At 43.5% G+C, this 17,392-nt stretch overlaps 1 protein-coding gene across 1 annotated transcript; it reads right to left on the reverse strand.

Annotated features, from left to right (window-relative positions):
* Positions 1-3,092: 3,092 nt before the first annotated feature.
* On the reverse strand, positions 3,093-4,079 carry LOC144502000 (hydroxycarboxylic acid receptor 2-like). The gene has a single exon (XM_078226019.1). It carries the CDS (start codon positions 4,077-4,079, stop codon positions 3,093-3,095), a length of 987 nt encoding a protein of 328 aa, XP_078082145.1.
* Positions 4,080-17,392: the final 13,313 nt, after the last annotated feature.

Below are 17,392 nucleotides of genomic sequence, written 5' to 3' on the forward strand. Positions count from 1 at the left end.
CTGGCTGTGTTCTTTGTCACCCAAACACACCTAACTCCCTCAGAGACTGCTTTTGCTGCCTTAGGGGTCAAGCGGACAAATGGGGGAAAATTGGAGTTTGGGGGATGGGTGATGTGGTGAAAGAAGAAGGGAACAATAAAGCGAAAGGAAGAAGGGTGAAGAATAAAGATCAAGTGGAGAGGAAGATGAAGAGAGAAAGAAAAAGGGTGAGGTCAGGCAGAGGCAAAACATGAGAAAGGAACAAGAGGAGAATGTGGAGTCTAAAAGGACGGAATGATCACCAGTGGACAAACACTAGGGGCAGCAGGCGGGATGGGGGCAATATGATAGGTCTGGGATGGTATGGGTGGTGTGCTGAGAATACTGGAGACCAGAGCACAGTCGATAAAGAAAGGGAAAGAGGGGAAAGTGGCAGAGATGCATCCAGCAACTCAACACAGAGAAGGCAAACAATGGGCAGAATTCTCTGGCTGTTCAGATCCTGCTGCTGCTGCTGCAAGCCAGGGCAGAGAATTTGGCGCTCTGCTCCATTCACTGCAGCAGGACCAGAGAATCCCGCCGGCGTGAATGGCTGGAAAATTCCAGCCAACATATCTAATAACTTTGAGCAACACAAGATCAGATTTAGTAAGCAATATTAATTGGGAGTACTTAACGGCAGATTGACATTTTCGTCCAATTTGGGGAGATGAGAGAGAACAAAATATCTATCAGAATTCAGACACCGGAGCTTGGGAAAGTGAGATGTTCGGACACAGGAAAGAGTGAAAGACAAGATCATGAACAAAGGAAGGATTTTCCCGAATTCACTGTCTGTCATGAATTCAAAGCATCCTAAAGGAATTCACAGCTAATAAAGTACTCCAGATGCTGGGTGAGTTGATTTTGACGATTAAAAGTAAATTTTGAGATGTAAAGGCATGGAGCAAATGGATTTTAGGTACAGATCAACCAAACCTCACTATGGTAGAACAGGCTGAAGGGACTAACTGCCGTGCTTCTATTCCGCATGTTCCTGTAAAACAGTGATTATGTTACTGCAATAGTGCCATATCCAGTTGTGAATGGTGCTGGACCATTAAACAACTGACAGGAAAAGGATCCTCCACAAACATCTCAATTCTTGAAGGCAGATTTCAGCATGTGTGTGAGAAAACTGGCTGAAGTATTTGCAACCATCTTCAGTCAAAGTACAAAGTACGTGTCCCAGCCTTAACCCTGAATTTTATCACCTAGTTTCACTCCCATCTCCCCATATGCCCTCTCTGAGCTCATCTCGCCAGTGAGATCTTTGTTCTCTAGGTGATAGTCTTACTAAACTGCTAAACAAGAAGCAGCAACTTTAAGGACAAAAGGCAGATGGTCTGGTGTGGGGAGGGTAGTTTCATTGAGGCAATATGTGTATGGGATATTTTTATAAAAATGGTGTTTAAGATAGAGGAGACAGGTCACAATCTAAAGCTGACCTATGTTGACCTCCAGTTTAGCAATCGACTTTCGAAATAATTTTGTGGCTTTGTTTCTCCATATTTCTGTAATCATATCCGGTCTTACAGCATCCTCCAGTCACTACTTGCTCCACCAATGCTTCTGCTCCACTAATTCTTGCCACTTGAGTATTCCCCATTTTAATTGCTCTGATATAGGCAGTAGGCCTCCAACTGCCAAGGCCCTAGGTTTGGGCAATGTGCCCCTAAATCTCTCCACCTTTCTACTTCTCTTTCCTCCTTTAAGATGCTCCTTAAAACCTACCTCTTTGACCAAACTTTGGTCATTTACCATAACATCTCTTTGGCAGCAGTGTGAAGCATCTACAAGATACACCGCAAAAACTTGCGACAGTGCCTTCCAAGCCCATGACCTCTACCACCTAAAAGAGTAAGGGCAGCAGACACATGGGATTGTCACCAATTACAGGTTCTTCTGTGTCACACACCATCCTAATTGGGAAATATATTGCCATTCTTTCATCATCACTGCCAAAATCCTGGAACTAGCACGTGTGTGTGCTCACACCTCACTGTCGGCCCCACTTTAAGAAGGTGGCTTCTCAAGGCATGGACAATAAATGCTGAATTTGTCAGTGATGTTCGCATCCTATAATTGAATAAAGGAGAAAATCTCCCTAGAGCATCTTCAGCAACTTGGCTTGTAGAAGTGTCTCTGTCGGTGTTGAGCTAAGTTATTTTTGAAGTTACAAAGAGTGATGTGTTCAATTCATCAGTATTATACTGAAGTAAGCTTGCTCACTTTTCAGTTGACAGGTGCACACTAGTCTGCCTTCTGGAAGATGGGAGAAATATACAGGATTATAGGATCCAGTACACACGAGGTGTTTCATTATTAGGATCTTTGGATCATGCCATTGAAGGACTAAATGCTGTGGCAGTAAGGGTAATGCCACAATTGGAAAGGATGGGGAAAACTGGTGATGCTATATACAGACATACGAATTAGGAGCAGGAGTAAGCCACTTAGCCTGCACCACCATTCAATAAGATCATCATGCCAGTAGAAATTATAGAAACCCTACAATGCAGAAGGAGGCCATTTGGCCTATCGAGTCTGTACCGACAACAATCCCACCTAGGTCCTATCCCTGCAAACCCCACGCATTTACCCTGCTAATCCCTCTAACCTATGCATCCTGGGGTACTAAGGGGCAATTTAGCATAGCCAATACACTTAACCTGCACATCGTTTGACTGAGAGAGAAAACCGGAGAGCCCGGAGGAAACCCACGCAGACACAAGGAGAATGTGCAAACTCCACACAGGCAGTCACCCAAGCTGGGAATTGAAATCCAGGTCCCTGGAGCTGTGAGCCACTGTGCCGCCCCATGGTACAGAATTTGTTACATGGGGCAATTGGAAAATTTAACACCAGTGTGAGCAAAGAATAATAATATTGGAAAGAAGATTTACAGACTGGAACAGCATGCAGATGTAAATGTCTAATGTAATAATCCACATGGTTCACTTCAAAAGTTTCAAAGAAGAAATAGCTCCAAATAATTTTGAGAAATCAGAGATGAGTGAATTTTGTCACTGCAGCGATGTTTTGTTAGGCTAGTTGTCAACGTGCCAAAACCGTCACAGCTTTGATTCAGTAACATTCAGGTTATTGCTGGCAGCCATCGATTTCTTAAAGCATTTCCAGCTTCTCATGGCTTGAATGACCTTTAATCTGTACTTGGTGCCAGCGTAATAATACACAATGGGATTCAGAACGCCATTGAAGTAAAGGCAGAGAAGGCTTGAATAGTAAACTTTGCCAAACATTTGGAAAAGTGGACAGTTACTGCGATCCGCGCTGGCGATCAAAAAACGTGCCACAACTGGAGGAAAAAGGCAGATCATGAAGATGAACAATACGATGACCATCATCTTGACAGCATGTTGGCCCCTTTGTTGCGATTGAGATGTTAATGCAGGTTTGGCCAATTGCCATCGGATTAATATTGTAGACACGAGCAGAAATCCAAACGGAATCATAAAACCCAAAACACTTAGGCTAATAGTTGATGGCAGTAAATTGTCTGATATACTGGCTTCATTAAAGCTCATACAATGCAGTTTTCCATTCATTTCAAAAACGTTGATTGTGAGAAAGTTCGAACTCATGAGACCAAAAGTCACCAACCATATTGTTACACTGAGGACAATGGTACATTTCTTTGTAATTCTGTTTTGAGATTGGATGGGTCTGATGACCATGTAACATCGGTAGCTGCTGATGCATGCCAGGAAGAAGACACTGGCCAAAATACTGGAAGAGATGAAGAATACTTGGAGTTTGCACATAAAGTTTCCAAATATCCACTGATTGTTGTTACTGTGGTAAGCGATCAAAAGGGGGTAGGTGAGTGAAAACCCCAGATCACCTGCACACAGATTGAGCATCAAAATGTCAATGGGAGTCTTCTTTATTTGAAAGCACAATATCCATAACGAGAAACTGTTGAAGCTTGCTGCTAAAATGAAGAAGATTGTAAGCACTGGAGGCATCATTGTGATGAGGAACTCTTCATCGAACAAACATGTTGTATTCACTGCGCTTGTGACTGATGAATTGCCCATTTCTTCAGCTGAAACAGCCTATTTCTGCAAGATAGAAGTGCCATATACTACATTAGAATGCCGGTTTTCTAAAATGTGATAACCAGACAGTGTCATTTTGGATGGGAAGCAAAAATAGCATTGTAAAAAAAACATGTTTCTACCATGAAACACTTACCTTGCAGTACTGTGTATTTAGTATATTTGTGTAGCATAATCAGCATTGCTGCAATGTTTATCAAATTATTCAGACCCTCATCATTTTCTGGTATGTTTTGAAAAGTTAACTTCTCAGTATTTCTACTTTTTCTTTCCAGTGGCATTACCTTGCTGAAAGTTCAGTAAGTAGTCTCACAACACCAGGTTAAAGTCCAACAGGTTTATTTGATAGCATGAGCTTTCGGAGCATTGCCCCTTCATCAGGTGAGTACTTACTGTGCCTGCCCCAGCCGGCAGCTCCACATCATTGCTGAAAGTTGAGCTGAGCAAAGTCGACTGAGAGGAACAGGAGTCAAGTGGTTTACAATCTTTAATCAGACTAAAGTCACAGACACTTAGCTCCTGGATTGCTCTTTCACCCCACTTGACCTTGTTTGCTGCTTCTGTGCTGTCACATTGCTCATCTGGCAAGCAGTCTTGGATGAGTTGTAGTTTCCTTCACCAAACTTGGGAAAACCAAAGCCACAATGGCTCTGGCCTGTGCTACTGCCTCGATCCATTCTCCAGACCTTGTCTTACCCTGAACTAGACTGTTCACAGTCTCCACAGCCTCTTTGATGCCAGGCTAACTGTACACACTACATATGCTCCTTCCCTTCAACACTTGCCTTTAGAATCCATCCCTTTGGTTACACATTTAGTTTGATTTGATTTATTTTCGTCATATGTACTGAGACAGAGTGAAAAGTATTGTTTTGCGTGCTATCCATACAAATCATAGAATCCTACAGTGCAAAAGGAGGCCATTTGGCCCATTGTGCCTGCACCAACCACAATCCCACGGAGGCCATATCCCAAAAACCCCATGCACTTACCCTAGCAAGTCCTCCTGACACTAAGGAGCAATTTAGCATGGCCAATCCACCTAACCCTTTGGAGTGTGGGAGGAAACTGGAGCACCCAGAGGAAACCCATGCAGACACGGGGAGAATTTGCAAACTCCACACAGTCACCCAAGCCAGGAATTGAATCCAGGTCCCTGGCACTGTGAGGCAGCAGCTTCACTGTGCCACTGTGCTGCCCATGTGCCACCGTACTGCCCATACCATACATAACTCGCAAAGAGTCTTGAAACATGGATGTGGTCAATCCACAGTCAGATTAGTACCACATCCCTACTCTCCACTGCCTGTGTTGTGGGGACTGGCTGCAAGAATTTTGGCACCTTGTGTCGAGGTCAGGTTTTGTGAATTAAAGGAACATGATCAACGGGGAAAGAAAGTTTTAAAATGAACTAAAAAAATAAAGACAGCAACATGCACAAGAGCCTTCACTTCCCGAACCACAATCTCTGAAAATATTCCCACTGTGCTTCTGTGTGTGTGAGCGTGTTGCTGTGTCTCAATCTGTTGTTTTTTTAAACCTGTGGGCTTTGATTTTGATAGGGTGAGTTGTGTCCGGTTGTTACCCTGAACAAGGTTTAATTTTAATCTTGAATAAGGGACAGAGAGGGAGTGAGTGAGTTATAAACTGATATTTGCATCTTTTAATTTCTCTTCTTGTGGGTGTGTTGCATTGTATGCTGAGGGTTTTCTTATGCCCCCATAGAACAGGGCGTGAAACTTCTTTTGTTAAAAGGTTATGTAAATGTAGATTGCTGCATTGTTAGCATTTCATTATTTGGCGAGGCTAGTATTTTCTTCCTATTTATATTTTCCCCCTTGTGCAGTGTCTCCCCATCCACGACAGTGACTGTTCCAATGCCCTCTGTTTCTTTAACCGTTTGCACTTTCTTGCCCTAACTCATTTCCTTTTCAAAATGGATATCCATTCCTTCTACATTTTCATCCTCACCAAGATGACCAAAGAGTTCTCCATTTCTTTGAATAGAGGCCCAACCAGTCAGCATGCATCACCACCCTCCTTTTCCCAGCTAAATGTGAACAACTTCTCTATTAACTCAGATAAAGGCAAATACTGCAGATGTTGGAATCTAAAACAAAAACAGATACTGTCAGGACTGTTTTTGTCTATTAACCCAACTCGCTTCCCCCAAATAAAAGATGTTGCCATGAATACCTGCTCCCAGCTATGTCTGTCTTTGTGGATTGGAATACTCTGAGCTCCAGTTCTACTCAAGCCCCTTCCTCAACTTTTTTTTCTGGTGACTGTACCAGTGCTGTTTCCTGTGAAGTAGGCAATTTTCCAAAAGCCATATTGGCACCATTCATAACGTGCCTACAATGCAGAGGGGAACACCCGGATGGATATTCGTTCAAACCCCCTCTGCACAGCTGAGAGACCTTTAAATTTCAAAGCCAACGAAAGATCCTTATTCTGCCCAGCAACAGCGCGAAGCTGCATTTTAAACCGGCCTTTGGCCAAGGAAGATCGGGATATCTGCGAGTCAAGACCGAGAGTGGGCTATATGGCATAACCAGACTATCAATAAAATATTACAGGAATAAAATGGCCAAGGCAGGCAAAGAAACTTAACAAACTAGGGTAAAAGGAATAAAAGATTAGATTAAATCTCCCTACACACAGCAGGACAAAATGACATTAACACCTAATCTCGCAAGCAGGGAACACAGACACAAAACAATGAGGTCAATTCAGATAAGGGGACACATAGAGGGGATAATGGGAAACACATTAAAACACCGGCGCAAGAACAGGTAGTCCCATTAACACAAACACACACCATACAAATGCAAATTGACAAGCCTCCCAGAGAACTTCCTGACCCGACAGACCACTTTATACATATTGTAAAAATGCATAATCAAATGTTCCCGCTCGAATTTGGATCCCTATAAAGATCCAGAGCTGATGTGAAAGGATTGAGATCAACGTGGCCAAGCCACTGTTTCGGAGCTGGTTACGTTGGTTCTCCCTGGGTTCCCAGTAATTGTACAATAAAGAAAAACACTTTGAATGTTGCCTTGCGACTCGACTTCTTTGAATGCACTGGTACAAGGGATTTTTCCCTACAACACCTGCTCTTCCCTGAACTGGAAAGCTTCCAATTTCTAACCTTCTCTCACTTTCACATGGCCCATCTCTGGCTCCTTCTTGTCTTTTCTTGTCCATTTCTGGGGATAGACTTATATGCACTATGAGTCACTGATGTCCACAGCTACCTTAACTACACTTTTTCACATCCCAGTTCCTGTAAGAACTTCATTCCATTCTCCCATTTCTCTGTTTCTGTCACATCTTTCCCAATGGTACAATTTTCCATATTGGTGCTTCCTTTCTTCCTCTGCCAAGATTTTAAAAAATTCATTTGGACATGGACGTTGCTGGCCGGCCAGCATTTATTGCCCAACCCTAGTTGCCCTTGGAGGGCAGTTGAGAGTCAATCACATTGCTGTGGGTCTGGAGTCACATGTAGACCAGACCAGGTAAGGACGGCAGATTTCCTTCCCTAAAGGATATTAGTGAATCAGATGGATTTTTCCGACAATCGATAATGGTTTCATGGTTATCAGTAGGTTCTTAATTCCAGATTTTTGTTTTATTGAATTCAAATTCCACCATCTGCCATTGCGGGATTCGAACCCGGGTCCCCAGAACATTAGCTGAATTTCTGGATTAATAATCCAGCAATAGTCTTCCCCCTAAATTCCTCCCACCATAGTTGGCAGGACCCTCCATAGTGTCTATTCTTGCTCACCAAGTGCTGTCACACTTTGCCCTCCCTCCTTCCCTGAGCCTTGGTAGGGTTTTGTCTGTCCTCCGCTCCCATCCCGCCAACCTCCATATTCAATTGACCATCGTCTGCCATCTCCAGAATGATGCTACCGCCAAGTGTCTCTTTCCCTCTCCTTTCACCATTTCAGAAGCGGCTGTTCACTCCAGGAAACCCTAATGCAACCCCTTGATCACTGCCAAAACCCCCTCCCCTTTCTCATGACTCCTTTCCATGCAATCACAAGAGATGTGATACCCGCCCTGGTACTTATTCTTTCTCGCTGTCCAGGGTACCAACCACTCCTCCCAGGTGAAACTTGATTCACTTGTGCTTCTTTCAATTTTGTATACTGTATTCGCTGCCTCCTCTACATTGGAGAGGTTACTGGGTGATTGCATTGTCGAACATTTCTGTTCAATTTGTAAGTCACCAGAAATTTTAACACTCCACCTTGCTCCCACTCTGATCTTTTTGTCCTTGCCTGCTATATTGATGTAGTGAAGTTCAGTGCATGCTGCAGGAACAGTCCTCATCTTTAAACCGGGCACCTTACAACCTTCTGGCCTCAACATTACCTTCACCAACTTAGCCCCCATTTTATTTCATGTATTTTTTGGCTTTGTCTTTTACTTTTGCTTCTCTCTTACTTCATTCACTTGATATGTGGATGACGGTTATCCTGCTATTCATGCCTTCTCTCCACACGTCTTTTATATCCTTCTTTGTCCCAGAACACTCCTTTGGGTGGCACGGTGGCACAGTGGTTAGCACTGCAGCCTCACAGCGCCAGGGACCCGGGTTTGATTCTGGGGTTGAGTGACTGTGTGGAGTTTCTCTGGGTTTCCTCTGGGTGCTCCTGTTTCCTCCCATAATCCAAAGATGTGCAGGTTAGGTGGATTGCCCATGCTAAATTGCCCCCTTAGTGGCAATATTGTTTTTTTTACAGTTTATGGCTGCCACAAAAAAGCAACCATCTGTGGGCAAAAACTGGATGTAATGTAAGATCTGAGTTAGTTACTTCTGCCTGTTTTGACACTTCCCAGGTCCTCTCCTCATTTTCCTCCCATCCCTCATCCATCTTTTGCCCTGCCTCCCTCTCCGCTTTTTCAGACATCACCAATCCCTGCTTACTGATTCCAAGAAGCAAGGCTGCCAAGAGCCATAGGCGAAGGACAGATGGATGACAGTTATGAGTTCCATTGGCCTCAAGTGCTGTATCACCAAGCCATTCAGCCATAAGTAAAGTTCAAACCTGTCCTCACTGGACAACAAGCCAGAGTGTGAACTATGACCATCTTTGTTTCTCCCTTTCTAATCACTGGAGCAAATTATAACATCCCTACTTCAACTTTGAGATCAGCTAACACAGTCTGAGGATTGAATGTGCTTCTCTCGTCTTTACGACTCAGTAGCACACCAAGCGCAGTGTTTAACCTCACCAGAAAAATCCATTCTCTTTCAAATAGAAGACCATTTAAAGGTTTAACAGCATCTGTACTCTTGAATAAGTAGAAAAGATTTGCATGTTGAATAGCACCTGAGCACAGCTTTAAAGCAATACGCAGTCAGTTGTGAAGCCCAGTAATTGTATCATAGGTGCAGATATTGCATTCAGCAAGATTTCACGAATAGCAATCAGCGTGGTGACCAATTGATTGGTTTTGCTGGTTGAAGTTACTGACACATGGTCCTGTAGTGCCTGAAGAAGGAATGAATTGACACTTTGTGTGCTGACTGCTAGATGAGGTGAGCAATAGTGAATGGTGAGATTGAATGGGAAGTTGAAGATGTCTATAGCAGGTCAGTCAGAAAAGGGGAATGAGGTAGGGCCTCTACAATACCTGGTAAACAGAACCACTCGCTATTAACTCATTCATAGAATCATAGAAACCCTACAGTGCAGAAAGAGGCCATTCGGCCCATCGAGTCTGCACCACATGAAGATGATCTATTACAAGCTGTTTTTCCTTTTGAATTTACGCATGTTATAGACACAACTGAATAATCTTGCAAAATGCTGTCCTTTTTTCATATGAACTACATGTTGCAATGATTCCTGATAGGTTTAGTCAGGAGGTGCTTGCTGCCTACTGTTAATAAAGTGTAACTGGTTATTGGATTAAATGTAGAGCCACGCCAACTTGACTTAATCCAATTATCTTTCCACCATCTAAGATTGGGAATTGCAAGAGCAGTTTTTGCGATGGAAGGTTATCTGCCACTCTGCACGCTGGAGTACAGCCAACTGAAACATCTGCTTCTCTCCCATTTCATTCCTTCTATCCTCTCCCAAGGATGTTCCTCCTTTCCTGAAGGTGCTTTTTCCATTGGGATGTGTTTCTTTCAACATTGACTTCCCTCTGATGCCTCAGTTAAGTTGCCTCAATGGTGAATTTAACCAGGTTATTCAGCTTTACAGTACAGTTAGCCTGATGCCTTTCTCTCCCCCCCCCCCCCACATCTCTCTCACTCTTTCTATCTCACTTTTTCTATCTCTCACTTTTTCTATCTCTCACTCTTTCTATCTCTCACTCTTTCTATCTCTCTATCTCTCTCCTTTCTATCTGTGTGTGTCTCTCTCTCTATCTGTGTGTGTGTCTCTCTTTCTATCTGTGTGTCTCTCTTTCTATCTGTGTGTGTCTCTATCTGTGTGTGTCTCTATCTGTGTGTGTCTCTCTATCTATGTGTGTCTCTATCTGTGTGTGTGTCTCTCTATCTGTGTGTGTCTCTCTATCTGTGTGTCTCTCTCTATCTGTGTCTCTATCTGTGTGTCTCTCTCTCTCGCTGTGTGTCTCTCTCTATCTGTGTGTGTCTCTCTCTATCTGTGTGTGTCTCTCTTTCTATCTGTGTGTGTCTCTATCTGTGTGTGTCTCTCTTTGTCTCTATCTGTGTGTCTCTCTCTATCTGTGTGTCTCTCTTTCTATCTGTGTCTCTATCTGCGTGTGTGTCTCTCTGTGTGTGTCTCTTTCTATCTGTGTGTCTCTCTTTCTATCTGTGTGTGTCTCTCTTTCTATCTGTGTGTGTCTCTCTTTCTATCTGTGTGTGTGTCTCTCTATCTGTGTGTGTGTCTCTCTCTATCTGTGTGTCTCTCTTTCTAACTGTGTGTGTCTCTCTTTCTATCTGTGTGTGTCTCTCTCTATCTGTGTGTGTGTCTCTCTCTTTCTATCTGTGTGTCAGAGGTATTGTGACAGAGGTACTGAACCTAAAACCTTGCTACTCAGTTTTATTTTGGTCCTGTTGGGGAACAAGGATAAACACATTTTGCAACGACTGATAGAAGTGACAAAATTCAATCATCTTACCAGATTGCCTTCGCTCTCTGCTTCAGCTTACACGCTTGACAATGCTGCGATTAATGAACATTAAACTTTGTTTCACAATTATTACTACATCTCTCAACAGTGATGACATCATTTGGGGAAAAAAAACCTCTGTAGTGCTTGGCACTTTTCAGCAAATGAAGTAAGTTTTGAAGTCACTAATGTAATGTAGGAAATGAGGCAGCCAATTTGCACACAGGAAACTCAGACAGCAAGGTGACTGGTGGGAAGCAATGCCTCATATCGAAAAAGACTTTATTTATTGGGCTGAAGCCACTAGCTGAGTTTTGAATGGAGCAATAGTATTTCAGTGACTCAAGGCAGCAGCTTCCAAGAGGCCATACACTAACATCCCTGTAATCCGCAAATTCAAAAGCAATTAAAATGTGGAATCTGGGTGTCTGGAAGAACCCATCAGAGACAGTGACCTACGAGGAATGTGAATGGCCAATCTCCTGAACCATTCAGACAATCACCTGTGTATTCAACTGGGTGAGGAACAAGCTATTAGAAAGAATTATTTAGGACAATGGGCCCTGGCTGAAATGGGAACACTTACAGCCATAATCTACTCATGATCTGGAATCAACTTGCTATGACCATGTTTGGGAACTGGTCAGTTAGCTAGAGGGGATCACGTGATCAACTAACCCTGTTTTGTGATTTAAGAAATGTTTTTTCTTCAGGCCACAGAACAGAAGCAAAAGCAATGCAGAAGAAACAGGACCCTGAGAATGGGCTCTCTCTCACTCTCAGTCGCTCTGTCTCTTTCCATCCATCCTGCCTGTTTGACTATCCACACACTGCAAGCAGTGTTTTAAAAATCAACCCAGCAGCTGCTGTCTGTGTGGCGTGTCAAAGCATTTTTATTTAGGTTGGGTGTTACGTGCAATAAATACTATTTTTAAAAGCTTTCACAAAAACCTGTATGCGTGTCTCTTTTACAGTCTCAGCACATAAACAGTTAAAACACTTACTGAATTGACAAACATATTCTTTAAAAAGAACCTGTTACAGTCAAACAAAGAGTAGGATAAGAGGAGAACCATTCTACCACTTCTGACATGATCGTAACAGTGATAATGGCCGCTCAATCTGGTTTTGCAACGTTGAGGGATAAATATTGACCAGCACATTGGGGATTAAATACCAAGATGAAGGCAAATTACTACGGATGCTGGAATCTGAAACAAAAATAGAAAATGCTGAAAAATCTCAACAGATCTGACAGCAGCTGTGGGGAGAGAATTGAGCCATCAAAATGACCCTTTGTCAGAGCTGATCACAAGGAAAATCAGACAAGATTTAAATACCGTTGCTTTTCTTCAAAATAGTGCCATGGGATCTTTTTACATTGACCAGAATGGGCAGGTGGAGCCTTGATTCAACATCTCATCCAAAAGATGGCACCTTGAACAGTGGCAGATGGAATATAATGTGGGAAAGTGTGAGGTTATGCACTTTGGGAGGAAGAATAGAGACGTAGACTATTTTCTAAATGGGGAGAGAATTCAGAAATCAGAAGCACAAAGGAACTTGGGAGTCATTGTTCAAGATTCTTTTCAGGTAAAATTGCAGGTTCAGTCGGCAGTTTGGAAGGCAAATGCAATGTTCACATTCATCTCGAGAGGGCTAGAATACAAGAGCAGGGATGTACTTCTGAGACTGTATAAGGCTTTGGTCAGACCCCATTTGGAGTATTGTGAGCAGTTTTGGGTCCCATATCTAAGGAAGGATGTGCTGGCCTTGGAAAGGGTCCAGAGGAGGTTCATAAGAATGATCCCTGGAATGAAGAGCTTGTCGTATGAGGAATGGTTGAGGACTCTGGGTCTGTACTCGTTGGAGTTTAGAAGGATGAGGGGGAATCTCATTGAAACTTACAGAATACTGAGAGGCCTGGATAGAGCGGACGTGGAGATGTTTCCAACAGTGGGAGAGGCTAGAATCCAAGGGCACAACCTCAGAGTGAAGGGACACTCCTTTAAAACTGAGATGAGAAGGAATTTCTTCAGTCAGAAACTGGTGAATCTGTGGAATTCATTGCCACAGAGGGTTGTGAAGGCCAGGTCATTGAGTGTCTTTAAGACAGGGATAGATAGGTTCTTGATTGATAAGGGGATCAAAGTTTAAGGGGTGAAGGCAGAAGAATGGGGTTGAGAAACTAATCAGCCATGATCGAATGGCAGAGCAGACTCGCTGGGCCAAATGGCCTAATTCTGCTCTATATCTTATGGCCTTATGGACCCATGTTCAATTCTGGCCTTGGGTCACTGTCTGTGCAGAGGCTTCACATTCTCCTCGTGTCTGCGTGGGTTTCCTCCGGGTGCTCCGGTTTCCTCCCACAGTCCAAAGATGTGCGGGTTAGGTGGATTGGCCATGGGAAATGTGTGGTGTTACTAGGGTAGCGTGGGAGAGGGGGCCTGAGTAAGATAGTCTGTCAGAGAGTCGGTGCAGACTCGATGGGCCGAATAGCCCCATCTGCACTGTAGGGATTCTAATTCTATATACTCAGTTGGTAGTAGAAAATCATTGGTTCAAGCCTCATCCCTGAACTTGGGAACAAGCTGAGATGCCAGTGTAATACAGAGGGAGTGCTGCACTGTCAGAGGCGCTGTGTGCCAGATGAGACGTTAGCTGAGAATGCCTTCTCCTACAACTGGGCACTAATCTGAAGAAGAGCAGGGATTGAGGGAGGGGGGTGCGGGGTGGAGGGGTGCGGGATGGGGGTGCGCATGTGGGGGGTGCGCGTGTGGGGGGGGCACGTGGTGGGGTGTGCACGTGTGGGGGTGCGCAGTGGGGTGTGCGCATGGGGGAGGGGGCGGCGTAGGGTGTGGGGGGGTCTCCCCATTGTTCTGGCCGATCCCTCATTAACATCACAGATGATCTGGTTATTATCACATTGCTGCTTGTGGGATGTGCTGAGTGCTAATTGGCTGTTGTGTTTCCTCCATTACAGCAGCGAGTTCACCTCAAATATATTTCATTGGTTGAAAATACCTTCGAAATATCCAATGGATGTAAATAATGCTGTCTATAGTCTTACTTAATATAACTGTCATTTTCAGGCTTCCATCTTCATTGTTAGTCAGTCTAAATCACTTGTTGTGCCTTTTAAAATCTATATATTTCTCCCAATGAACTCCCCTTCCGTAACTGACCTCTTTCCTCCGATTGGCTCAATATTCACTCCCAGTGTCCAGCTGGTCACTGTATCTGTCCCCAGTGTACAGCTGATCACTGTATCTGTCCCCAGTGTACAGCTGATCACTGCATCTGTTCCCAGTGTACAGCTGATCACTGCATCTGTTCCCAGTATACAGCTGGTCACTGCTGGTCACTGTATCTGTTCCCAGTGTAGAGCTGGTCACTGGTGGTCACTTTATCTGTTCCCAGTGTACAGCTGGTCACTGGTGGTCACTGTATCTGTCCCCAGTGTACAGCTGATCACTAGTGGTCACTGTATCTGTTCCCAGTATAGAGCTGGTCACTGGTGGTCACTTTTTCTGTCTCCAGTGTACAGCTGGTCACTGGTGGTCATTGTATCTGTCCCCAGTGTACAGCTGATCACTGTATCTGTCCCCAGTGTACAGCTGATCACTGTATCTGTCCCCAGTGTACAGCTGATCACTGTATCTGTCCCCAGTGTACAGCTGATCACTGTATCTGTTCCCAGTGTACAGCTGGTCACTGGTGGTCACTGATATCATATGTCTGTTTATTATGGCCATACACTCTAGTCAACTATCTGAAAAACAGGAGCAATGTGGGAAAGCAATACAAAATGGAAAGCAGATAAACTTTGTACCTGAATGTACACTTGTGCATGTTTGAGATTGTGAGATGGTAATTTTCTTTTTTTTCTATAGTATCCCCACCCACTCACATAACCTGATATTATTTTTTGCGTTCTTCCACCGCGACCTGTCAATAAACCATCTGCACCTAACCAGCACATCTTTTGGACTCTGGAGGAAACCCATGCAGACACGGGGAGAACATGCAGACTCCACATATTGCACTGGAGTGTCAGCCTAGACTGGGAAAGATTTCTGCATTTCAGGCTACAGGTCAGAAGTGGACCATTGCCCAGTTTGTCAAAGCACCAATGGAAAGTGCTGCTTCTTCGAACAGAAACAGAAATGCTGTTAAATAAAGAGGCAGCTTAATGTGTTGGTCAAGACCTTTGATCAATATATTCACCTGTCTTTCTCACTGAGATTCACCAATTGTTGGATGGTGAAGAAAGACTGGCTACCTCAGTACCTTAATTTAAAAAGTGCCCAATCTCCCACTGATGTGCTTGTGATAACCACCAGAGATTGGGAGGCTGCAGTACTAACCACCACACCGCCCATGTACCACATGTATTGCACTTATTGCAGCGTGTAGCAGGGAAAACCTCTCCCCCTTTTCACCATCTTTCCATTTCCTGGAAAGTTAATTGGCAAGGAGGTGTATTCTTCTGAATTATCATCCAAAAGTTTTCAGGAACAGTCAGCAGCTCAAGCAGGGGTATGGAGCTGTGAACCTCTCTTTAAATGGGGCAAGATCTGACTCTAACATTATTTTCACAGTAACTTCATTGCAGTGTTAATGTAAGCCTACTTATGACAATACTAAATAAACCTTAAACTTTATGAATGGGACAGTAACTAATAGAGGGACCACACAGACTGCAGCAGTTCAAGAAAGCGGCTCACCACCACATTCCCGAGAGCAATTATGAATGAACAACAAACACTGGTCTAGCCAGTGACACCCATATCCCACGAAATAATAAAATAGATGCTGAAATGATGGTTTCCATTGGTAGTGAGATTCAGAACAAGAACATATGACCTTAAAATTAGATTTTAGCTATTTAGGTATTTATTTTCATCCCACCAGTTTTGTTCTACTTTCTGAAGCTTCTCTCTAAGCCTTAACATTTTTAAAGTTTAAAGTTTATTTATTAGTGTCACAAGTAGGCTTACATCAACACTGTAATGAAGGTACTGTGAAAATCCCTGAGTCGCCACACTCTGGCGCCTGTTCGGGTTCACTGAGGGAAAATGTAGCATGACCAATGCACCTAACCAGCACATCTTTCGGACTCTGGAGGAAACCCATGCAGACACGGGGAGAACATGCAGACTCCACAGACAGTGACCCAAGCCGGGAATTGAACCTGGGTCCCTGGTGCTGTGAGGCAGCAGAGCTAACCACTGTGCCACCATGCTGCCCTACTGCCATCTCACTTCCATTTAAAATCTTCTGAAAGCCCCAAAGTATTAAATCAAGCCTCCTTACAATGTACTCTAAAATTCCCTTAACATTTTATTAATTTGTCCTTAATGGCGTATTATGTATTCTGTATTAAAATTGCTATGTCACTCAATTATACCTTTCATATTTAACCAATCACATATTTGATTTCACCTGATTGTTATTGTGATAGCTTTGAAATCACAGTGTTAGGATCTCAGCTGAACAGTCAGGTCCCAGAACGGAACTCTAGCTCAGTAGATCGTAACTTTTATTTTTTGTTTAGAAATGTCACAGGATGCCGATTAACTTTTAAGGAAAGAATGTTTATTAAACAAGAAAAGATTAGCTATATTACACTGCTCCTTCACCCCATTATACCTTTATAGGTATATACAGATTAATAAGGATTATATATGTTACAACATATCTTTTATTCTAATGATCTCAGTAAGTACACAGTCCATATAAACCAATAGGTGAAATGTAGTCAGACACACCGCACTCTGAAACCAAGAGATAGGTGCCACCCAGTACGAAATATGTAAACTTCTCATCAAATTCCCCCGGATGCTACACTGTGAACCAACTGATCTCACTGGAACTCTGATTTCTGCATGAGTGTTTCCAAACGCCACTCTCAAAGAACACTTGAAATTTTCTCCCACACAAGGCTTTCTCTTGGATGCCTTCACCAAGGATCCATCTCCAGGATTTCAATCTCTTCTTTCCATACTCTTCTGCTCTGGATTGCCATGTGTATTCAAGCCTCCACATAATTTTTCAGGTACCCAGTCACACCAACAACACCAATGCTCCACAGGCTGTATTAAGGTGACACCAATCTTAGAATTACTTCAGACTTCTGGCTTGTTGCTAGCCAACTTCACAAGGCCTGCCTCTTGCAGCTTTGC

This window comes from Mustelus asterias, chromosome 12 (genome assembly GCF_964213995.1).
Source record: "Mustelus asterias chromosome 12, sMusAst1.hap1.1, whole genome shotgun sequence".
Lineage (NCBI taxonomy): Eukaryota > Metazoa > Chordata > Chondrichthyes > Carcharhiniformes > Triakidae > Mustelus > Mustelus asterias.

Bases quoted from the DNA above. Each gene is read 5' to 3' on its own strand.
- LOC144502000 (XM_078226019.1), bottom strand. From the start codon at position 4,079: ATGGGCAATTCATCAGTCACAAGCGCAGTGAATACAACATGTTTGTTC.